At 38.8% G+C, this 23,425-nt stretch overlaps 1 protein-coding gene and 1 long non-coding RNA gene across 2 annotated transcripts; one reads left to right on the top strand and one right to left on the bottom strand.

Moving 5' to 3' along the window:
* Positions 1-737: 737 nt before the first annotated feature.
* Positions 738-3,719, bottom strand: LOC124868656 (erythroblast NAD(P)(+)--arginine ADP-ribosyltransferase-like). The gene is made up of 2 exons (XM_047366143.1): positions 3,017-3,719; positions 738-2,124 (listed from the first exon to the last, which is right to left on the bottom strand). Exons 1-2 carry the CDS (start codon positions 3,077-3,079, stop codon positions 1,375-1,377), a joined length of 813 nt encoding a protein of 270 aa, XP_047222099.1. The 5' UTR covers positions 3,080-3,719; the 3' UTR covers positions 738-1,374.
* Positions 3,720-18,319: 14,600 nt separating this feature from the next.
* Positions 18,320-19,484, top strand: LOC124869010. The gene is made up of 2 exons (XR_007038452.1): positions 18,320-18,773; positions 18,850-19,484. It is a non-coding gene; the product is annotated as an uncharacterized LOC124869010 (long non-coding RNA).
* Positions 19,485-23,425: the final 3,941 nt, after the last annotated feature.

The following is a 23,425-nucleotide window of genomic DNA, read 5'->3' as shown; positions in this document are numbered from 1 at the left end:
GATTCTAGTAAGGCATAATTTAAATGAGGAAAATGTAAAAAGATAGTTGTGCCAAAAATGTTAAGTTAGACAGGGTTCTGTTTTTGGTTTTGTCACTCAACTGCAGAAAACCTAAGCGTCAAAACATGACTTCCTGTTAGAAACCGTGTTCTTTGAAAAGAATGTCTACACACTACAAGGTGTGAAATGTTATCACAATGAGTATGGAAACATTTTATTTGTGTGAGAGTGCGTTGGGTGGTTGGTATGGAGTGGGTTTTTCAAGAAATTGGAGCACTTTGTGGTTGGAAAGAAAAGAGACATTGCATGCAAAAGCACAATCGTACACATTTTGTCACACAAATATGAACTATAATATTTTTTTAATATGTTTTTATAGATTTTTGTGATAAAACCAGACATGATGGACTTGAGTCAATATTTTTCAGAATCGCCTTTCACTGCAATTGCAGCTAAAATCTTTTGGGGTATATCTGTGCCAGCTTTGCACATCGAGAGACAAATTAGATTTGTACCCATTCTTCTTAGCAAATTAGCTTGAGTTTAGTACAGCTCCTCCAAAGTTATCATGGGCATCTTGGCTGCTTCTCTGATTAATGTTCTCATTGCCAGGCCTGTCAGTTTAGATGGACAGCCATGTGTTGATAGATTTACAGTTTTGTTTTACTACTACAATTTTCAGATGATGGATTCCATAAAATGATGAAAGCTTGTAAACACATTCACAAGCCACACTATTAAGAAAGAAAATGCCTTTTTTATTTTCACCTTAGTAATAAAGCTGAAACTTGTACAAAACCATAAATCCTGTTTATTAATGCTCAAAAGCTATTTATTTATATTACAGGTTGCAGTAAAAATTTTCTTGAAGATTATGTATTCATTATTTTACAGACTTTACATGCACAATAATACGTGTAAAAGACTTTTGTATATTTGCCTAGGCTAAAGAACACATTGTAACATACAAAATCTCACACAGAAAAAAGGAAAAATAAAGTCTTGGCTTTTGATCCCATACTGTGCATTTGATTCACAAATAAAGGTTTAAAAATTTTAGTATGAAGGAGTTAAATTGATTATTTTTCATATTTTTGAATTGGGGCAATACATTATGCAGCAAAGAAAAGCAACATTTGCCTGAACTTCTGTGTTTTTTCTTTAATAAAGTTGTTTTAAGCTGCCAAAAGTTCACTTGTTAACCTCATTCTGATAGGCTTTCAACTCTACCGTAGAGTCCAAACATCTCTTGGGGAAAGACATTCAGTTAAATCAAATCTCAATTTTCCCTTTAAAGAACAGCCACATGTAAATTTAGGACGAGATGCAACACGTGGTTACATGATTATAGGTTGGAAAGAAAGAAAAAAACAATCACAAAAGTATTTGTTTTGCAGTTTTGCAGTCAAGATTGCTTTGGATGCCGGTACTATTCAGAACATATACAATCTCACAGTCTGACAGTTGTTTCCCAGGTTTACCTTTGCTGATTATTTTAAACTTCTCATAAGGTGGTATGAGCACCTCTTGCTCTTTGCCTCCAAGCTTTGGGTATTTTTTCAAATAAGCACCATGACAAGTTCTAACTTTAAAGCATGTAGTATGACCAAAGGCTTTAAGATTTGATAAGTTGGAGGTGGAGGTAAAAGTACCAAACCGAATTACTTTGTGGACATCACCAGTGAATTTAGTGTTGGTTCTGCGGAAAGTTGTGTAACACTTTTTTTTGTCATTAAGGATCTGTATTGCCCTGGTCAGCCAGAAATGTAAGGAATGGAATAGAAAGGATGAACCATACTCTTTTCCTTTGGTCCTGACTTCTTCATTGAATGTCTTATAGAAGTTTGCATGTCCTCCAGCTGTGTAAACACAAATTGCTTGCATGTGATCTTTTGTTAGAGCCTCATCTCCTCTCTCTCTTTGGTTTATATTCTTCTTTGCACACTTTTCTGCTGGTGCCCAAGCATTTTTAAATAACTCATTTTTCATTTCGTTTTTGAAGACAGTGTCCTTGACCTTTTCTTCCATCTTTTCAGCACAGGTAGAGTACCTGTCATCAACAGAACTTGTAGCCATGTCCAGTGGGAAGGACTGATCATCTTGTGTAATGAAGGTGCCAATGATCTAGAGAGAAAGAGCAAAAACACATTTAAGCAGATGTAGTGTGTTGTATTGCTTCCAGTTGAACAGTTTTTCAAAATACTATCATAGGTGGAAATAACATTAGAGGTATCAACTCCATTATCAGGTATAAGGTTTCATGCCTCATTTCTAAGAAAAATTGTAATGGACTTTTAAAATTTAAATGATCTTGTATAGCTGAATTTGGCTGGCAACATTAAATGTAAAATATCAAACAAAGAAACAAAACCATCAGGAAGCGTTTCAGTAAGGACAGAAAATTATTACATCAGTTAACATTATGGAAAAAGATCTCTCAAAGGATCTTTTTTAAATTATCTTGATTATGAAAAACTGATGATGCTTGTAAATAAAATAAAAAAACAACTTGCAGTATGGTGTAGAGATTATTACTTTTACAGTTTCATCTCTTTTTCTACTTATGAGATCTATGAATCATATGAGAGCATCTATAATTCTTAGTATGTTTAAAAGAAAATCAAAAGCTGTTATTGAGTTCTCTTTAGTGGTACAATTGCACTACTTAATTGAACTGGTGCATTCCAGAAGCCAATTTGATGGGTAAGTTTTACTTTCAGAATATGCTCTGACTGCATGCAGTGACAGATATATTGCCAAAAAGAATTTTAACTTTATTACAGTGACTACCAACAGACATTGTGCTAAAATGTTCTGTCATTTGTTAGCCTTTAGTACTCAACAGTTTTCTTATTAGTGATTCTTGGCTTTTTACATTCATTTGTACTGACATTTTTCAGTGTTGACAGGGTCAAGTAGATTTTTGTTTAATGTACATTCTTGATATCTAAAATCAAACTTTCTTAACTTAAATTAAATTTACAATTCAATACAAACCAAATAAAGCTTCACTTACCTTATGGGTACATACAGGAAACATCCAACAAAGAAGCAAATACAGAGAACCAAAAACCAGCATGTTGGTCTTCAAAACTGCAATCTTGTAAGAATTGCAAGAATAAGTCTAGAAATACAAAACCAGATTGTATTGATCGTAAAAAAAAAAAAAAATAAACAAATAATGTAATTTAACCCTGCAACAGTCTGGACCCTCTGTTAGGATTAGATAGGGTAGACCACCTGGATTATCATTTACACAAGAGATGAGGCTCAATATATACACCACTTGTGCTCTCTCTCTCTCACACATGTAGTGTTTTCATATCCTTATAGAGACCTTCCATTGACCTTACCCTAATCCTAACCCTTACCAGTATATACCACACCCTAAACCTAACCAAAACTCAATTCATACCTTAGTCCTAAACCTAACCATTAACCCACATAAACCATTTCCTCTTGTGTGGACCAGGCAAAATGTCCACACAATGGTGAATGTCCACACAGTGTTGGTGTCCTGTCAGGGATTGATCCAAACCATTTGACCATTGGACATTACGCTGACAAATATTTCTGTTACAATCAATAACTGTAATTTGTCTAACTTCCTAAAAATTAACTGTAACCTTACTGCCAATTCAGAAAGCAAAATTCTACATATAAGAGCTAAGTAGATTTACAAAGGCTTGGGTTGAGAATTGTGGAATTCATTGCACAAAACTTAGACCCATGTTACATATGCGCACAGACTCTCTGAAACTATTCTTAAAGGAAACGAAGTGAACTTTAACAAGAAAGGTGTCACATTTAGTCCATCTGCAGCTTGCAGTAATAGGCTCACACACCAATGTGTTAGATTGTAAAGGAAAGGTTGTCATGGCAGTTTGTAACCAAGAAAGCAAAGAGTTGTTCATTTTGGTCAGGACCAAACCGAGCCTTTTAACACAAACTTGCATGTCCTGCCTGATCCTGAACCTAAAAAGATAGTTGGCCTGTTTTTTTATTTCATTTTTTTTATTTTATTTTGTCTTGTCTTGGCATTTTAGGCACATCATGCAGTGATGTCAGCTGCTTACAGATGCCAGGGCAGATTTCCTCTACAAAAAGGATATCTCAAGACAAAATCTTGATTGCTGTCATCGTTTTAACATTTTTGACCCACATGCATAGGAACACTCAGGAGACGGAGAAAAGTTTAACAAGTTTATTTTGAAAATAGTAAATGGATCTGGAACCGGAGTCACTCTGCACAGAAATGAAGATTTGGTGAATTGATGGCAACTGTGACTGAGAAGTTTTGAGGTTGAGTGTTTGTTTGAGGCTTACGGATGGTGGAGAAGAGTAGGAGGGGATTATTCAGAGCCTGGAGAGGGACGTAGGTACTGCTGCTTGGTCCTGGGTAAGCTCTGAGGTGAGCAGCCTGAAGAACTGAGAGAGTCTTGAAGCAGCTCAGAAACTGATCCACTAGATGCTTCAGCTTGAGGGAGAGAGCCTTAGGTGCTGGTGCCAGAGAGGTTGTTGGAGGGTGGGCAGGATTTGCAAAAGACAGGTCCAGGGATAGGAATCCAGGGACAGTCAGCTAGTTCTTGATCAGGAAGGTCTTTTTTAGGTTTCTTGTTCTTGGACTGGTAGATTCACAGGGACTGGAGCCAGGGCTTGGAATAAACCACATTGGCAAAACACTCAGGTACTGGAGTGCTGACTGCCCAGTCTCTTTAAGCACCTCCTGATGAGCGGTTAACAGGTTGTACCTGTCACCCTCTGGCACCGGCAGCTCTGGCGGCATCTAGACAAAGTAAGCAACAGGCAAAAAACATACAGCAAAAACCCTAGGATCACTGAGCCCCTTCGACACAGCACTGCTGCTGCTAATTGTCATTGCATTTTCAAGCAGGAGCCCAAACCAATTGGGACTACAAGCACATCCTAAGAAAACTATCCTCCCACTGCCAGACTTCAAACATGTAAACCATACTGTCAGTTTAAAGGACATCTATCTGGGTAGCATGTTCGACTATCAAATCAGATCAGCTCAAATACGTTTTGAGTACTCAGTTATACTGAGTTAAAACAAATTATTTGTCACTTAAGTGCAAAAGAGGGATTCTAACATATGACAATAAATTAATGTTTTGTCTTTTTCTTTTCTTCTACCCTTTTTTTATTTAACAAAAAAGTAAATGACACTTGCATGGAAAAATATATGATGACACAATGTCATTTTTTAAATCACAGGCTGGGGTGAGATACTCCAGAATATTTAATTATATTAATTTATTCATGAATTATTATGCAAACAATACATGTATAATCCTTCTAAGACATAACATATGTTAATATCCTGTGAACACTCCTGACATGCAACAAAGAAACAAAACACATTAAAACATATTAATATATTTATCGATCTCATACAGAATAAAGGAAATAACAGTTTATGCTTCCAGTAGAAATGCTAACACATAGGCAAAACTGTGATAAAAAGCTATTTTCTAAGAAAACCCTTGAAGATTTTGCAGCAGCTAAATGGTTTTAAGTAGGATTGTGCAAAGAAGCTGTAAGCAGTCAATATTTTGTCTGTAGGAGAGAGCATTCTGAACATAAAATAAATAAAGATATTGTTTTGAACAACTTTTTAAAGAAAACAATGATTCAAGTCAAACTTGTTTGACTAATCTTTATGTTGATTTGAGTGCCTTTTGACAGTTTCTCTACCAGGTTAAACTTAAGTGTCAGTCAGTCAGTCATTTTCTACCGCTTATTCCATAGTGGGTCGCGGGGGAGCTGGTGCCTATCTCCAGCAATCTATGGGCGAGAGGCGGGGTACATTGTTTTCATTGAGGATCTGTATGGCCCTGGTCAGCCAAAAGTGTAAAGAATGAAATCGAAAGGATGAACCATACTCTTTTCCTTTGGTCCTGACTTCTTCATTGAACGTCTTATAGAACTCTGCCTTTCCTCCAGCTGTATAAGTACAAATTGCTTGCATGTGATTTCTTGTTAGAGCCTTGTCTTTCTTTGTTTGTTTTATATTCCTCTCTGTAAATTTTTTTTGCTTGTGTCCATGCATTTTTAAATAATTTATTTTTTATTTCATTTTTGAAGAAAATGTTGACCTTTCCTTCCATCTCTAGCGCAGGTAGAGTACATGTCATCAACAGAATTTTCAGCCATGTTCAGTGGGAAGGGCTGATCATCTTGTGTAATGACGGTACCACCAATCTAGAAAGAATGAAAAAATATAGAATTAAGTGCAAAGCAGGAAGCACATTAAGTTGTATTCGCTTCAATTATTTAGTTGGAAATAACAATGTTGTCATGTGCCTCAACATAGGAAATCTTAAAAAAATTGCATTGCACAATGAAAAGTGCAATTTTCTATCACATAAGAATTTTGCGGGTCGACAGAATTGTTTTGAATTAAAACTTTGATCCTAAAATAAATCTTTTACTGGTAAATTTTACCAATAAATATAATTAAATAGAGTACATTAAATTTACATTGGAAGACCAACTAAAAATAATTTACCTTCTGTAGGTCAGCAGAAAACACGCAGCAAAGAAGCAAACATCGAGAACAGAAAAACAGCACGTTGTTCTTCATCCTTGCAATCCTGCAAACAAATTTTCAATTTACACAAACAAATACACAGCATTTACCAGTGTAGTTACCCTATATAAGTAATATCATAATTTAACTCCACACCAGCTCCAACTGTCATTATTCATATATTTTAAAACAAAAATCAAATCTTACAATTGTGTGAAGTGTAGACCAGCTGGATGATAATTTGCACAGTGGTTGTTGGTTATATACTTTGCCTTCTAATAAAGACCCACCCACCCACAAACACACACATACAGGTCCTTCTCAAAATATTAGCATATTGTGATAAAGTTAATTATTTTTCATAATGTTATGATGAAAATTTAACATTCATATATTTTAGATTCATTGCACACTAACTGAAATATTTCAGGTCTTTTATTGTCTTAATACGGATGATTTTGGCATACAGCTCATGAAAACCCAAAATTCCTATCTCACAAAATTAGCATATCATTAAAAGGGTCTCTAAACAACATATGAACTTAATCATCTGAATCAACGAGTTAACTCTAAACACCTGCAAAAGATTCCTGAGGCCTTTAAAACTCCCAGCCTGGTTCATCACTCAAAACCCCAATCATGGGTAAGACTGCCGACCTGACTGCTGTCCAGAAGGCCACTATTGACACCCTCAAGCAAGAGGGTAAGACACAGAAAGAAATTTCTGAACGAATAGGCTGTTCCCAGAGTGCTGTATCAAGGCACCTCAGTGGGAAGTCTGTGGGAAGGAAAAAGTGTGGCAGAAAACGCTGCACAACGAGAAGAGGTGACCGGACCCTGAGGAAGATTGTGGAGAAGGGCCGATTCCAGACCTTGGGGGACCTGTGGAAGCAGTGGACTGAGTCTGGAGTAGAAACATCCAGAGCCACCGTGCCCAGGCGTGTGCAGGAAATGGGCTACAGGTGCCGCATTCCCCAGGTCAAGCCACTTTTGAACCAGAAACAGCGGCAGAAGCGCCTGACCTGGGCTACAGAGAAGCAGCACTGGACTGTAGCTCAGTAGTCCAAAGTACCTTTTTCGGATGAAAGCAAATTCTGCATGTCATTCGGAAATCAAGGTGCCAGAGTCTGGAGGAAGACTGGGGAGAAGGAAATGCCAAAATGCCAGAAGTCCAGTGTCAAGTACCCACAGTCAGTGATGGTCTGGGGTGCCGTGTCAGCTGCTGGTGTTGGTCCACTGTGTTTTATCAAGGGCAGGGTCAATGCAGCTAGCTATCAGGAGATTTTGGAGCACTTCATGCTTCCATCTGCTGAAAAGCTTTATGGAGATGAAGATTTCATTTTTCAGCACGACCTGGCACCTGCTCACAGTGCCAAAACCACTGGTAAATGGTTTACTGACCATGGTATCACTGTGCTCAATTGGCCTGCCAACTCTCCTGACCTGAACTCCATAGAGAATCTGTGGGATATTGTGAAGAGAACGTTGAGAGACTCATGACCCAACACTCTGGATGAGCTAAAGGCCGCTATCGAAGCATCCTGGGCCTCCATAAGACCTCAGCAGTGCCACAGGTTGATTGCCTCCATGCCACGCCGCATTGAAGCAGTCATTTCTGCCAAAGGATTCCCGACCAAGTATTTAGTGCATAACTGTACATGATTATTTGAAGGTTGACGTTTTTTGTATTAAAAACACTTTTCTTTTATCGGTCGGATGAAATATGCTAATTTTGTGAGATAGGAATTTTGGGTTTTCATGAGCTGTATGCCAAAATCATCCGTATTAAGACAATAAAAGACCTGAAATATTTCAGTTAGTGTGCAATGAATCTAAAATATATGAATGTTAAATTTTCATCATGACATTATGGAAAATAATGAACTTTATCACAATATGCTAATATTTTGAGAAGGACCTGTACATGCATACACACACGTTACGTAGTATGTGTTGCAAAAAGGGGCCTTGCAATGTAACAAATGCTAGAAAACACACACACACACACGCAGAAATGTACTTAACTTTAACAAAAAGGGTGAAACATTTGTGCAAGTGTGTTGCTGCGCTGGAGTCAAACTACCAATGGAAACTAAGAGCAGTGAAACTGCATTAGTCTGAAAGAAAACTGAGCATTTTTCCACAAACATTTCACTGTCTGTATTTATAATCCATCCGCGCAAATGTTCTTTTCAACTTATTTGGTTTTTTACATAGGGTTAAGGCAGCTACGTTTTAAGCTGGACAACATACTGGGAAAATTTTTGGAAACCAGCTTGTTAGATAAATGTACATAAAAAAAGCATGAAGAGCGGAGACTGTCTTCAGAGTGTGTTTGGAGGATTGTAACTGAGACAGTCTCCGGGACACTCTCCTTGCAATTTAAAACAAACTAACTTCTCTGTGTCTTTCTTTGTGCAGATGTTGTAATGAGTGTTGGGGTTTAAACCTAAGATTTAAATGGTCCTTCGAGCCGGATTCCAAGATACCTGACGATCCCAGCGGGTGAGAGAGATCCAGGTAAAACTCCGTGGCCACGGTAAAAAGACCTTTTCCGGGACTGGTCCTCCCTGGCGGGCTGGGATCCGAGGGTTGACGGAACTCCAAGGACGCAGAGAAGTGTGAGTAAATCTTATGATTAAAAAGAGGGATGAATGACAAAAGAATAAAATAGTAAAACCCCGACAATTCTAGACACTATCAGGTACAAGAGAAGAATACAGTTAAATTCCGCAGGAGGGTAGACTCCCTTAGTTGAAATAGACTAATTCAATTCTACGTTAAGGACGGCGGAGTCCTCTGTTAGGAAACTAATAAAAGGAGCGAGTGAGTGTGAGAGTGGAAAAATAGCCACCACTAGGTGACTGTTTTTCATATAAATTAAACAAGGAACAAATGGTGAGCCGTTGCGGATGCATGTAGGCAAGAAAATTCCACCTTAACGGGTTGAAGTGAATTTTACCGCAACAGGTTAGTTGATCACCATCTTGTTTAAAAGGTATTTCCAGTATTTAGAACACACCAGGTGTTAAAACCATACTGGAACTAAAAGTCGCCTAAAAATGGGTAAGGGACAAAGTAAAGAAAAACAAAAGTTACTTGATAATTTATCATGCAAAGATTGGAAAGTAGTAGAAAAGGAAGAACCAACAGCTGTGGAACCATTATGTTACTGGGTAAAACATTATAACTTTAATGGAAAGTTATCCACGGCTGCCTTAAAAGTCTTACAAGGTAAAATAGCTAACAAATGTAAACAAAATGAAAAACAAATGAAAAGAGAAGGTTATGCACAGACAACGGTATGGTGTAAAATAGCAAAACAGCGAGAGGAAGGTGAAAGAGTGGCGTGACAAAGAAGGGAAGAAAAGAAAAAAGAGGAAAAAGAAAGAGAACAGGCAGGTAAAGAAAAAGAAAAAGGAATAATGTTTCACCGAAAGGAAGATGATGAATATTCAGGTCCTTATGCAGCCTTACAGCAACAATTAGCCCAACAAGATGAAGAGGCGGCTGGGGAAGATGAAATAACTGAGCCTACGGCTCCCCCTGCCGCCCCATTTCCCGAAAAACCACCTAAATATACATCAAAAGATATAGGAAGTAAGCATAAATTACGGAAACACGGCGCAGTAGGAAGCTGGTCAACAACCCTATCTGGGGACTTTAATAGTGTGTTAAGCCCTCCCAGGGAACCTCAAAAGTTACTAAGTTTTGAGGAAGAGGGACTTGAAGTACAGACTTTCCCTCTGATAGAACTTCCAAATCCACGATCAGGACAGAATGATCCGGCTGTAATAAGGGTATATCGAACATGGACACAAGATGATATTAAAAAGGCAGTAGAGGGCATTCCCCACCCTAGAGAAGATGTTGAGGAATGTTTGAAACAAATGGAAGACCTTAGACGTTCTTATCACCTGAACGGAGCAGAGGTACAACAGGTGTGGATGTGCAAGTTAGGCCCTGACTGGTTTCATGTTAAAGGAACTTATACGCCTACTCAAGCAGATGGTACCAACCGAGTTGCTGACAGTAATGATCTGACAGAACATGTGAACCTCCTATTGGAAAGAATTAAAGCTAAATATAAAAAGAGAGCAAATTACACTGAAATAGGAAGGTGCCGACAGAAACCAGATGAACCATTTGATGAATATAGAGCAAGAATGGGAACGGTGTTCAAGGTTCACAGTGGTCTAGAACCAAGTGAAGATGCAAACAGTGCCTTCCAACAACAGTTAAAAAATGCACTCCATTCAGGTTCGTTACCTGAAATACATGGCTGGGTAAACCGCCATTACATAGGAATGAGTGGAGGCTTATTACAGGATTACATCAACCATGCCCTGCATGCAGAAAAAGTTATAAAAAGTAAAAAGACCAAACAAAAAGACACAGTGTTCTACCACGAGGAAGAGACAGCCTGTTTTGATAATGCAGTTTATTATCAACAAACACGAGGCAGGGGGCGTGGTAGAGGTCGAGGAAGAGGTAGAGGCAAAGGACATTTTGGAACACAAAATCCAAGAGCATGCTGGTCCTGTGGAAAAGAGGGACATATGGCTAGAGACTGCCAAAGTAGCTCTGCCCAACAAAACTATAGTGCGTGACTAGCACCAGAGCCGCAGGGGAAACTGAGCAGACAACCCCTTGGTGAAATGACAGAAAGGGTACTTTTGACTGGGGAGGGAGAAAATATATTAAATCTGGAAGAACTGTTCTATGTAGAAAAAATTAGACCAGAAATAACATTGATAGTACAAGGCACACCTATCACGTTCCTTTGTGATTCTGGAGCATGTAGAACCACCCTCAGGGAGCCACTACCACATGCAAAGCCTAGTGGAAATGATGCTGTGGTCAGAGCAGCCCAAGGAGTGACAAAAAGGGTTACTGAGACTGAACCCATATGGCTCAGAGACCCGGAAGGAAAAACATGCCAACTTTCGGTACTGATATTGCCAGAATGTCCAGTAAATCTATTAGGTAGAGATGCAATGGTCGCCTTACAACTAATCATATTGCCAACTCCTGATGGATTAAAAATAGCTTGGGAAAGGCCTGAAAATGTATATGTAATGCAGGGAGTGGGAAGCCCAAACTATTACTATACATTGGACATCCCAAATAAAGCACCAACTTCCACGGGGTCATTTCTCGTAGATGAAGGAAAAAATTCCATACAAAACCCTCAGGATGTAATGTCACCTGATGACCTACATGTTACAATGTGGTACACAAACAAACCAGACACCATATACAAAAGCGAATTTGACAAAATCACTCCAGTAAAAATAACAGTGTCATATGTGTACTCAGACGTGACGGCAAATGCCGCAGCTGCAGTAATACTGCCAGATACAGTCAAAAGGTTGTTTAGACAATACTCAGAACCTCATATCTCACTGTGTAAAGAGACAACTGAAGAGTGGAAAAACTTGGGCCAATTAGTAAACAGTGGTGAAAGAGCAAGAGATTGGGTTGCAACAGGTGTAAACACCTGGTACAGTCAATCAACCCTGATGACAAAAAAGGCATTGTTTTGGACAGTGACTGTCCAATCCGGAGTGCATCTAGACAAAAAGGAAAAGTGACATATCTTCTTTACTAAGGAACAAGAGGAACTGTTGAAGCTGGTTCCTGAAAAACTATGGTCTCAAGGGCCAACAGGTGTTGGCCTAGTCAAAACAGCGCTTCCTGTTGTAATAAGACCCAAAACAGAATACAGGCCTAGAGTGAAACAATACCCGCTAAAACCTGATGCAATGATAGGAATTGAACCAGTTATTACAGATTTGAAAAAGGCAGGAGTGTTGATTGAATGTGCTGAGTCACCCTGTAACACTCCTATATTCCCTGTAAAAAAGGCACCTCCATCTGTAGGGTGGAGGATGGTTCAGGATTTACAAGCAGTTAATAACGCAGTCATTCAAAGATCGCCGTGTGTAGCAGATCCACACACACTGTTGAATTCTCTGAACCCAAAAGCTAAGTTTTTCACTGTAGTGGACATAAGCAATGCATTTTTCTCTGTGCCACTGCATAAAGACAGTCAGTACTGGTTTGCTTTCACATTTAAAGGAAAAAGGTACACCTACACAAGGTTACCTCAGGGATATTGTGAAAGTCCAACAATCTACTCTCAAGTTTTGACCTCCAGTCTGTCCACCTTCGAGCCTCCACAAAACAGTCAACTATTAACATATGTAGATGACATACTGGTGGCATCAGAAACAGAAGAAGCATGTAAACAGGACACTTTAGCTCTCCTAACACATCTAGCAGGAGAAGGCCATAAAATAAGCAAAAGCAAGTTGCAATTTTGCAAAGAAACAGTAAAGTATTTGGGTCATCAATTAAGTTCAGGAGGAAGAACAATAATGGAAGAGAGAAAAACAACAATATTACAAGCACCAAAACCAATAACAATAAAGCAAATTATGTCTTTTCTGGGTCTGGCAAACTATTGCAGAAGTTGGGTGCCCAATTATGCAGAAACAACAGCACCACTGCAAAAACTTATGTATCAGAAGGAACTTAAAATGTCTGATGCCCTGGAGTGGGATCTTGAAGCAGAAAATGCACTTTGCAGCTTAAAACAGGCCATGGTAAGCAGCTGTGCATTGGCACTACCTGATTACCAGAAAGAATTTGTGCAAATGGTGGATTGCAAAGGACATTTTATGACATCAGTTTTGACCCAACTACATGGAAACAAATATAGGCCTGTGGCCTATTTTTCAACTAAAATGGATGCTGTTGCTTGTGCTCTACCCCACTGCGTGAGAGCAGTTATCGCAGCATCTCTAGCTGTGACATCAAGTGCAGACATAGTACTTTTCCACCCACTGACATTAAAAGTTCCCCATGCAGTATCAGCTCTGCTCTTGCAAACAAAAATGAGTTTCCTGTCACCAGCAAGACATCTGTCATGCATGTCTATCTTACTGTCACAACCACATCTAAAAATAGAATGTTGCACAATGCTGAATCCAGCAACACTGATACCAACAGAAGAAGATGGTGAAACTCATGACTGTGAAACATTAGCTGAAGAAACAGCAAAAAGCAGAGCAGATTTAAAAGATACTCCTCTACAGAAAGGTGAAACATTATTTGTAGATGGTTCCTCTAAAAAAGATGAAAAAGGGAAGATAAAAACAGGATATGCTGTGGTCACTCATGATAGGGTGTTGAAAGCAGAGCACAAGCTGCAGAGTTACTGGCTTTAACTGAAGCATGCAAATTAATGAAAGATAAAGTAGCAACCATCTACACAGACAGCCAGTATGCTTATGCAACAACCCACACATTTGGTAAACCAAGTATACACAACCTATGGATTCAACTCCTATTCAAAAAATGTTTGTAGAAGCTGCTTAGTATGTGCAAAACACAATGCCCAAGGGAACTTAAGGCCAAAAAGGGGACAATTTCCCAAGGCCAAATACCCTTTTCAACATATCCACATGGATTTCATAGAACTAAACAACAGCGAAGGGAAAAAGTATTGTTTAGTAATAATAGATCCATTCTCAAAATGGATAGAACTATTTCCAACAAAAACACCAGATGCATTAACAGTGGCAAAAGCCTTATGCAAAGACATAATACCAAGGTATGGTATTCCAGAGAAAATCTATAGTGACAATGGTACACACTTTGTTAATCAAATCATTAACAAAATAGGACAAGCCTTCCACATAGACCTAAAACACCACTGTGCTTATCATCCACAAAGCGCTGGGCTAGTAGAAAGAATGAATGGGACTATAAAGAACAGGTTAAGAAAATGCATGGAAGAAACTGGAAGACCATGGACTAAATGCATGGATTTAGTAAAACTCTATATCAACATAACTAGCTCAGATGGATTAACACCATATGAAACTGTGTTTGGGAGACCTTACAGACTGCCATATTTTAAAAATATGTGGGAAACAGATGATGAAAGCACACTGGCAGATTATATGAGAAAGATATTACAACAAAGACAGCAAAACAATGAGAAAACTAATGATGATGAAACTTCTGTCTACGCAGGGAATACTGTTAGTTGAACCAGGTGACTGGGTCCTGATAAAAAGCATAAAGAAGAAGCATTGGCATTCACCTAAGTGGGAAGGGCCCTATCAGGTGTTGTTGACTACTGGAACTGCGATTAAGATTGCAGAAAGGAACTCATGGATCCATCTAACACATTGTAAAAGAATAATAGAATATGACTAAAATAAATTTCTCAATAGCAGTGTTTACCCTAACTATCATTGTTTGTGTTGTAGTAATAGCATTGTGGTATCTGTTGTAGCATTGTAGCTCTTCATCTGACCTTCAGAGGTAGTCCGGCTACAAAGGGGGCTGCAATTATAGTTTGCAGTTGTCTCAAACCGGTGAAGATTGTCCACAGCTCTGCTACAGGTTTTTAGGAAGGGCTCCAATCTGCAGAAAGATGTTCACCCCTACACACAAAAAGATATTGATAATAGGGAGCATCATCTCAATCATAGTTGTAAGTGCCCTGTTAATATGGGAAAGAAATCACAAAATGCAAAAAAGAAGAGCAGGGTACTATAATCCTAATCGATCCAAAATCCAACATGAAATATTAAAAAAACCCTGTAAAACTACAGATGGGGATAGCAGTAGAACAAAAGAACTGTATTTCTGCTATCAAACTAACAGAACACAGACTGTGTTCACTTTTGATCGAAACTTGCAAATAGGGGGCTATGGGGCAAACAGCTGGGATGGATATGACTGGTATCTAGATTGTAGTGGTATGAAACAATCAGGACATTGGTGGGGAAATGTCTTTGCCACTACAGGATCATGGGAAAAGGGAACATATGGATACTCCACAGAGTGCCGGGATTGGGGGAAACAGGTCTCATTAACCAAAACAAATAAACAATTAATGTTAAACATTAACACGACCCTAATTCCTTTTGGTGTACCCAAGAGTTTTGGTGAACACCAGAACCCCCCATGCCATGGATTGGCCCTATGCGTGAGGAGACCACATGCACAAGATCCCTGTATAACATTATTATTGTGTCCTAACATCACAGTGGTCAATGTGACCCTGGAAAAGAGACCGGACATTACCAGAGGACCAAAATCTGACTCGCCCATCCAACCTAAAATCTTTGTACAACCCGAGACAGATGACTGGTTTAAAATAACTACAGGAATATCTAAAATAGACAACAACTGGCTCTTAATGGCAGAACAGGCTGCCCGGGCGGCAAAAACAGATTGTGTAGTATGCATGGGAGCCAGACCTCTGCTACAAGTGGTTCCCTCAGCATTAACAAAAGAATGCCTAGTAGAAGTAATGAACAGCACAAGACCTTTGACAAACTGCACCATATGGGATGAGATTTATCCTCTGACTACTGCCGAGAAACAAAAACCAATGTTTTCAAATAAGGTTGCTCCAGGAAACTTCTCCTGTATAAACCGAACAGGTGTAGGATCAAACATAAGCAGGCTCAATAAAGATCAATGTCAATCTATCGTAGCAGTAGACGTAAGCTTTAAATCTAAGGCACGCAGCGACATCTGGTGGTGGTGTGGGGATGATAAACTGTATGACAGGTTGCCATACAACACAACTGGTTTGTGTGCATCAGTGTCATTAATTTTTCCTGTATCTGTCATTCCACTCTCAGTAGCTGATTTACTGGCTTCAGTGAGCAGCATATTTCCACACACTTGGAAAAACAGAGCAAAAAGATCAGGATGGAGTAAAGATGACCCTACCTACATAGACAGCATAGGAATACCAAGAGGGGTCCCTGATGAATATAAATTAGCAGATCAAGTGGCAGCAGGCTTTGAATCCACCATATGTTGGTGGTGTACAATCAATAAAAATGTAGACAGAATCAACTACATCCATTATAATGTGCAGAGATTAGGAAACAAAAACTGAAGAAGGTTTCTCCGCTATCCATGAACAACTGTCAGCTACCTCACTTATGGCTTTCCAAAATAGAATTGCCGTTGACATGCTCTTAGCTGAGAAAGGAGGTGTTTGTTCCATATTTGGTGGTCAGTGTTGCACTTTTATACCAAATAACACCGCAGCTGATGGAAGCCTGACTAAAGCGTTGGAAGGCCTTAGATCACTCAACGACAAAATGAAAGACCATTCTGGAGTTGACACCTCAATGTGGGATGGTTTTGGGGAAATGTTTGGAAAATATAAACAACTAGTGTTTTCTATATTAACGTCTATTGCTGTGTTTGCAGCTATTCTCACCTTATGTGGATGTTGTTGTATTCCTTGTATAAGAGCCTTGTGTTCTCGAATAATCACCTCTGCTATACAACCAGTTAAAACAGAGCTCTCAGAGATGTATGCCCTTATAAGACCAGACGAGGACTCAGATGAAGACCCTGATGAGACAATCAACGAAGAGACGTCTCTGCATTTTCCAGACTTGTATCCAGACCCTGATGGTTATTAGGGAGGTCCTCTGAGTGTAACTTTTTATGCATTGCAATGATTTCATGACTGAAAATCTGAAAAGAAGTAGTCACTGAATGATGTTTAAAATTGATATAATGCTAAACTGAATAAACAGGAGGGAAATGTTAGATAAATGTACATACATTATTCAGTTTTCATTCTACATTACTTATTTACTATCTAGATGTGCTGTTTATATTACTGATTGAGAATGGTTGTTATCTCCTTATATGCATAGAGGAATATGATGTTGCAACATGAGCACAGGATGTGAGAACAGTCTGTTTTCACATAAAGATAAACTCCCTCAGCAGTTGAAACCTCATGTAACTAGGGCGTTCCTTTTCTAATAAAAGCATGAAGAGCGGAGACTGTCTTCAGAGTGTGTTTGGAGGATTGTAACTGAGACAGTCTCCGGGACACTCTCCTTGCAAGTTAAAACAAACTAACTTTTCTGTGTCTTTCTTTGTGCAGATGTTGTAATGAGTGTTGGGGTTTAAACCTAAGACAGCTAAATACACGTTTATTTTTTATATTTTCCCACCCATAGACTGCTGGAGATAGGCACCAGCTTCCCCGCGACACACTATATAGGAAGCGGCAAAAAAATGACTGCTTCACTGTTTCTGCATGTTTAGCTGGAACTTTCCTTATTCACGTCTGCTTTTTAATTCTGAGAATACATAACTAACACACAGTGCAGTCAAATTGAAGAGAAATGTATTTGCGAGAGAATTGTATTTTCTGTTCAAGCACAACCCTTCTGTCTAGGTATCAATTAGTTCATACAAACCCAAGATGTTACTCTTTGCTGTGGTTCTGTAATTAGGAGGTATTGGATTTTTTTAAACCTTCCTTTTCATGCTCCTCACTGTAGGCCATAGCAAAATCAACTTGAGTTCTCATTCAACCTTGTTTGTCACAGTTCAAGCTGTCTTGAATTCTTATCATATTTATAACCTTGGAATTCATGAAATTCAGATTATGGATCAGTGATAACATTCCTGAGAAACTAAAGTCATCTAAAGTATAAACTTTTAAAGAGGAGGACCTTTTATGCAAAAGCATAAATCCTTCATAGAAAAGTAGAATTGAAACATAAGTAATGTGTGCACATTTTGTTGTGATTCCGGACTGTTTGTCTGCACCATCTCTGTTTGCCTACTGATCATCTCTGTGCTGCAGCTATTAGGAGGATTTCTTTCACCTGCTCCTTCCCAGCCAGCTCCCTAATTATGCCTCACCTGCTCCACCTGTGCACCTGGCTTTATAAGCCACACGCTGACAGACAAACAGTGCCAGATTATTGAAAGTCCTTGTGTGAGTAAATGGCCAGCTGTCCTTCCTGCCTTGCCTGCTCCTAATATTGTTTTTTGCCCCTGGATTTCTCTGTTCTGCCTTGCCCACGTCGGATGTCTCCCTGGCTTCTGAGTTCTAGACATTGACCCTGCTTCTGCCTCCTGACTGCCACTCTCTGCCTAACCATTGGATCCGCCTGCCTGAATCTGCCTCCCCATTCATGACCTCGTTTCTGTGTCCTGACCAATGATTCAAGCCTCTCTCTCAGATCCTGTCGCCTGATTCTGCTTCTCCAGTTTTGACCTAGTTTTTGTCCCCTGACCACTGGACTCTGCCTATTCACTGGGATTGCAAACCTGAAAACCCGTGTGACATTGTTCTGCTGTCCGCAGTCCATCATACCGAGGAGCCGAAATTCAGTTTCCTTATTCTCCCACAGATTCTGTAAAGGTTAGTGGCTTTATTTCTGATTTAAGCATTATTCTCAGTTCTCTGCTCAGCCACTAACCTATCTGTTCTCCCTCAGAGATTCCTGAGTCTACTGCCTGGTGGTTTCCTGCCCAATGTCACTCAGAGCTTTTAATATGTCTTTTGAATCTGTTGTGTCCGGCTAAAACCTCGTGTCCTCTGTACTACTCATAACACATTTTGCTGTTCTTGCTCACTGAAAAGAAGCCTCATCAAACATATATGCCCCTTTCTGCTATTTCCCTATTATTATTATTATTATTATTTTTTTTTTTTTTCTCCTTTCTGTTTGCCAGTTTTACACTGAGACTTTAACCAACATGCTTTGCAGAGAGTGGTTCTGGGTGTTAAGAAGTTCTTCTTTAACCTCTTTACATTAGTTCTGGTTTGGGATTAATTGCTAACACTATATATTCATATACTATTGAATTGTTTGTTTACAATATGGGTGTGTCTTCTGTGGCAGCCATCTGGAGTTCAGCTAAAAAGGAGGCCCGCCTCAAACCTACCTCTTATATAGGAATTGAGCTGATGAGAGCAGGAGTTTGATTGGTGGAAATTGTGTAGAAAGTGAAAGTAATTTAAAAAATGATTTGACTTGTAAAATATGTATCTGTACACATACCAAGTTTGCTAAATGTTTTATTATTGATAAAGAATTGTTAATGTCTTCAATATCTATGTGAAAATTAACTTGTTTGTTTCTTTTCCTGCTCTGGAAGACGGAGATGATTGGCTGTTTTGAATTAGGGTGGGGTCTGGAATGTATATAAGATGACTACTGGATGTAGCAGGGGACTGACTGAAGGACTGCCATTTTGAGAAGTGTTGTGATGGCCTGAAAACTAAACAAAATCAGCTTTGTTTGCTGTACTGCAAAGCCAGATGTTTTCTTTTTCACACCAACACCTCTCAGTGTAACAATGAGTGTCTATAAAGTACAAAATTGTAATGGCTGATGTCTGGTTTGAAAGACATGATATAACATTTTGATCTGGTAGGGGTGTCAGTATTGAGGGCACTGCATGTAGTAGAAAAGACCTAACTTAAAAAAAAAGTGCAAAAATTGAACACAAACTTGTGAAACATCTACTTATAACATCCTGTTCCAAGCTGTGAAAGTATTGTCTGTACTTGGAAAAGAGCAGTGAAACATCTGTTTTCATATGTTTATATTTCATAATTCATAATCATTTCTCAGCTTTTCCACATTAAACCAAGTTGTAATCAGTTTAAGTGGAAAAACTTGCATTTTTTAGGTGCTGTACCATAGGTTTAAAAGTATAACGGTTCTGTATTGCTTTCTTCAAAATTTGAAAAATGATGACCTCCAATTATATTAAATTCTTATAAAGACGCCAAGAAAAAATATAAACTGGATATCTTGTTAAAGAGATAAAGGGATGGACTTGGTCAGCAACAATACTTAGGTAGGCTGTGGTGTTGACACAATGTTCAATTGGTACTAAGGGGCCTAAAGTGTGCCAAGAAAATATCCCCCAGACCATTACACCACCACCACCAGCCTGAACCGTTGATACAAGGCAGGATGGATCCATGCTTTCATGTTGTTGACGCCAAATTCTGACCCTAACATCTGAATGTCACAGCAGAAATCGAGACTCATCAGACCCGGCAACGTTTTCCAATCTTCTATTGTCCCATTTTGGTGAGCCTGTGAAAATTGTAGCCTCAGTTTCCTGTTCGTAGCTGACAGGAGTGGCACCCAGTGTGGTCTTCTGCTGGTCTCTGGTAGCCCATCCGCCTCAAGGTTCAGGCTGTTGTGCATTCAGAGATGTTCTTCTGAATGCCTTGCTTGTAATGAGTGGTTCTTTGAGTTACTGTTGCCTTTCTATCAGACCTCTGGCATCAACAAGGCATTTGCGCCCACAGAACTGCTGCTTACTAGATATTTTCTCTTTTTTGGACCATTCTCTGTAAACACTAGAGATGGTAGTGCATGTAAATCACAGTAGATCAGCAGTTTCTGAAATACTCAGACCAGCCCATCTGGCACCAACAATCATGCTACGTTCAAAGTCACTTAAATCACCTTTCTTCCCCATTCTGATGCTTGGATTGAACTGCAGCAGATCGTCTTGACCACGTATACATGTCTAAATGCATTGAGTTGCTGCCATGTGATTGGCTGACTATAAATTTGCGTTAACGAGCAGCTGGACAGGTGTACCTAATAAAGTGGCCAGTGAGTGTATATCGCAGTTCTTTGATTCTTTCTGAATTGGGTTCAAATGGTACCCTGTAAACGTACTTTATCCTCAAATTATTACTGCGCAAGACACCGACCAATGTTGACAAGCTTACCCTATCAATATTTTTAAATAAGTCATTGTTTTCAATTCTCTTTGTATTTCTTGTAATGCTATGGCATTATTTTCTAGGACCATGTCTATAATTACAGTTTCAGGAGTTCAGAAAATGTTCCCAACCACCTCGGGTTGGTAATCTTTCAGTTCTTCCATACAAATAGTAAAATACTCTAAATACTGAGTAGGAATACAAAGTAGGAATACATTTACCAAAAACTTGAATCATATTTTATTTTTACAGTCTTACAGAACACAGAACAGTACACAGCCAATAATGTCCTACTGTATAATTGAGTACTGGATTGATATGTAGTATAGCAATTTCTTAGTGAAAGTACATTTCTTACCTATTCTCATTTCGGAAAGTCGAGATGATGGATGTCACAGTGTATCTGCTCAAGTTTGGCTGTACCCTTTGCCCAGCCTCCCTCATTGTTAAATCATGGTTGACCACATGGTCAACTGAAGTGACTCGAATCTATTCCTCATCCTCGTCGTCTTCCTCCTCTTACTCTCAGTCGTACTGCCTGTCCTCCTCCTCTTACTCTCACTCATCTGGCTCTACCTATGTTTCCAATGTTGGCCTCTGTTGCACTAAAACAGAAGGTCTCACCTGTGGCCCTTTTCACTCAAGCTCTGATTGCTACTTGTAAAACTGTGTGACAATTGTTTGCCCATGTGATGAGTCATGTGAAAGGTCGGGAAATTGGTTTTATAATTTTGAATAATAATGTGTTCCTTGTGAAAACAGGACATTTTTCTTATGAAAAATACCATGTAAAACTTCATTCAGAATAATAAAAAAAAAGATATACAGTAAAATCCTTTTAGGAAAATTCTTACTACATCCCCAATCTAAAACCACAGCTGGAGCTGTTTACAAGAGGTGTGATCCACAGTTTCAGAAGAAATGCCAAACTCATAATTAATTTCCAACATCTCACATGCATCTAAGGCTTTGCATGTAATGTCACTGTCATTTGTTTGTCGGTGTCCCTGCTGAGGTGTAATGAAAGCCCAGGTTGCTTTTTCAGTGTCCTTGAGGTCATCTGTGGAAATTTCACACTGGACCTCTGTGCATCTCTGCTGGTCCCCTGATTATCTGAAAAGAAGATTGTGGAGTACTGAGCAACATTCAGTTCTTTCTCTCATCATAACACATGAAATGCTTGTAGCCCATGTATACAATTTGTCTGTGTCCAAAGGTACCAAAAGCTTGTGCGTAGTGGCTCTTGATGCACTAACTCCAGCCTCACTCCACTTCTTGTGAAGCTCGCCCCAACTGACCTTTTCCTACCACACCCTTTTCTTCCACTCAACTCTCTATGAATATACTTGGATTCAGCACTCTGAACATCCAGCTTGTTTAGCAATGATCTTTTGTTGTTTACTCTCTTTGTGAAGGGTCTTTTGGACATCTGTCAAGTCAGCAGTCATCCCTATTGATGCGTAGCCTGCTGACCCAGAATAAGAGACCATTTGGAGGCTCAGGAAACATTTCAATGTGCTTTGAGTTAATTATCTGATTAGGGTGTATCAACATTTGCTCTCAGTATTTAACTATTTTACAATATTCTAATTTTCTGAGATGCTGAATTTTGGGTTTTGCATGATCTGTAAGCCATTATAAATAAATTTACATGAAATAGAATATTTTTCTCCTTATGTAAGTTTAACTGAAATAGGTGATTTTTTTCCTTTTTTAACTTTTTCACAATATTTCATTTTTTTAGAAGCTTTTTTACAGTCATCAGTTCAATTTTTTCTACAAACTCCAGCATATGGCAGAAATGTCCAGTGATTGGTTGTGGCCAACACAAACGCTATAAGAACCAGCAAGCCTTCGCAGATTACATGTTTCACCAGAGGGCATGTCCTGAAAATATCACTAATCATCAATGACCTCTGAGGAAAAATACTTATTTTATTGTTTGATATTCATATGAAGCAATAAAATTTGAATAATGTGGACAATGAAAACATTCAAGACGGGTATTTTAAAAGAAAACCATACTTTTGTTGAAGGATCTATCCACAAATACACAGGAGTATCTTGTGATTGATCTAAAGGTAGTGGAAATCTTGTCTTATTTTGCACTCATTAGACATTCACATGTATAGCATCTTGTAGTGCAGTTTTGAAACATTCTGTCTTTACATTTAGGATAAACTGTTATTAAAAATAGATACTTTTAATTTATTTGCAGATGTGCAAACCTTCAACTCAAATTTACATTACTGATCCTGGATTTTATTCTTATTTGTTTATTATTATTTATGTATTTTCTGTCAAAGTCTGCTGGT

The sequence above is a fragment of the Girardinichthys multiradiatus genome, chromosome 5 (assembly GCF_021462225.1).
Source record: "Girardinichthys multiradiatus isolate DD_20200921_A chromosome 5, DD_fGirMul_XY1, whole genome shotgun sequence".
Classification (NCBI taxonomy): domain Eukaryota; kingdom Metazoa; phylum Chordata; class Actinopteri; order Cyprinodontiformes; family Goodeidae; genus Girardinichthys; species Girardinichthys multiradiatus.
This window is presented reverse-complemented; position numbering and strand designations above follow the sequence as displayed.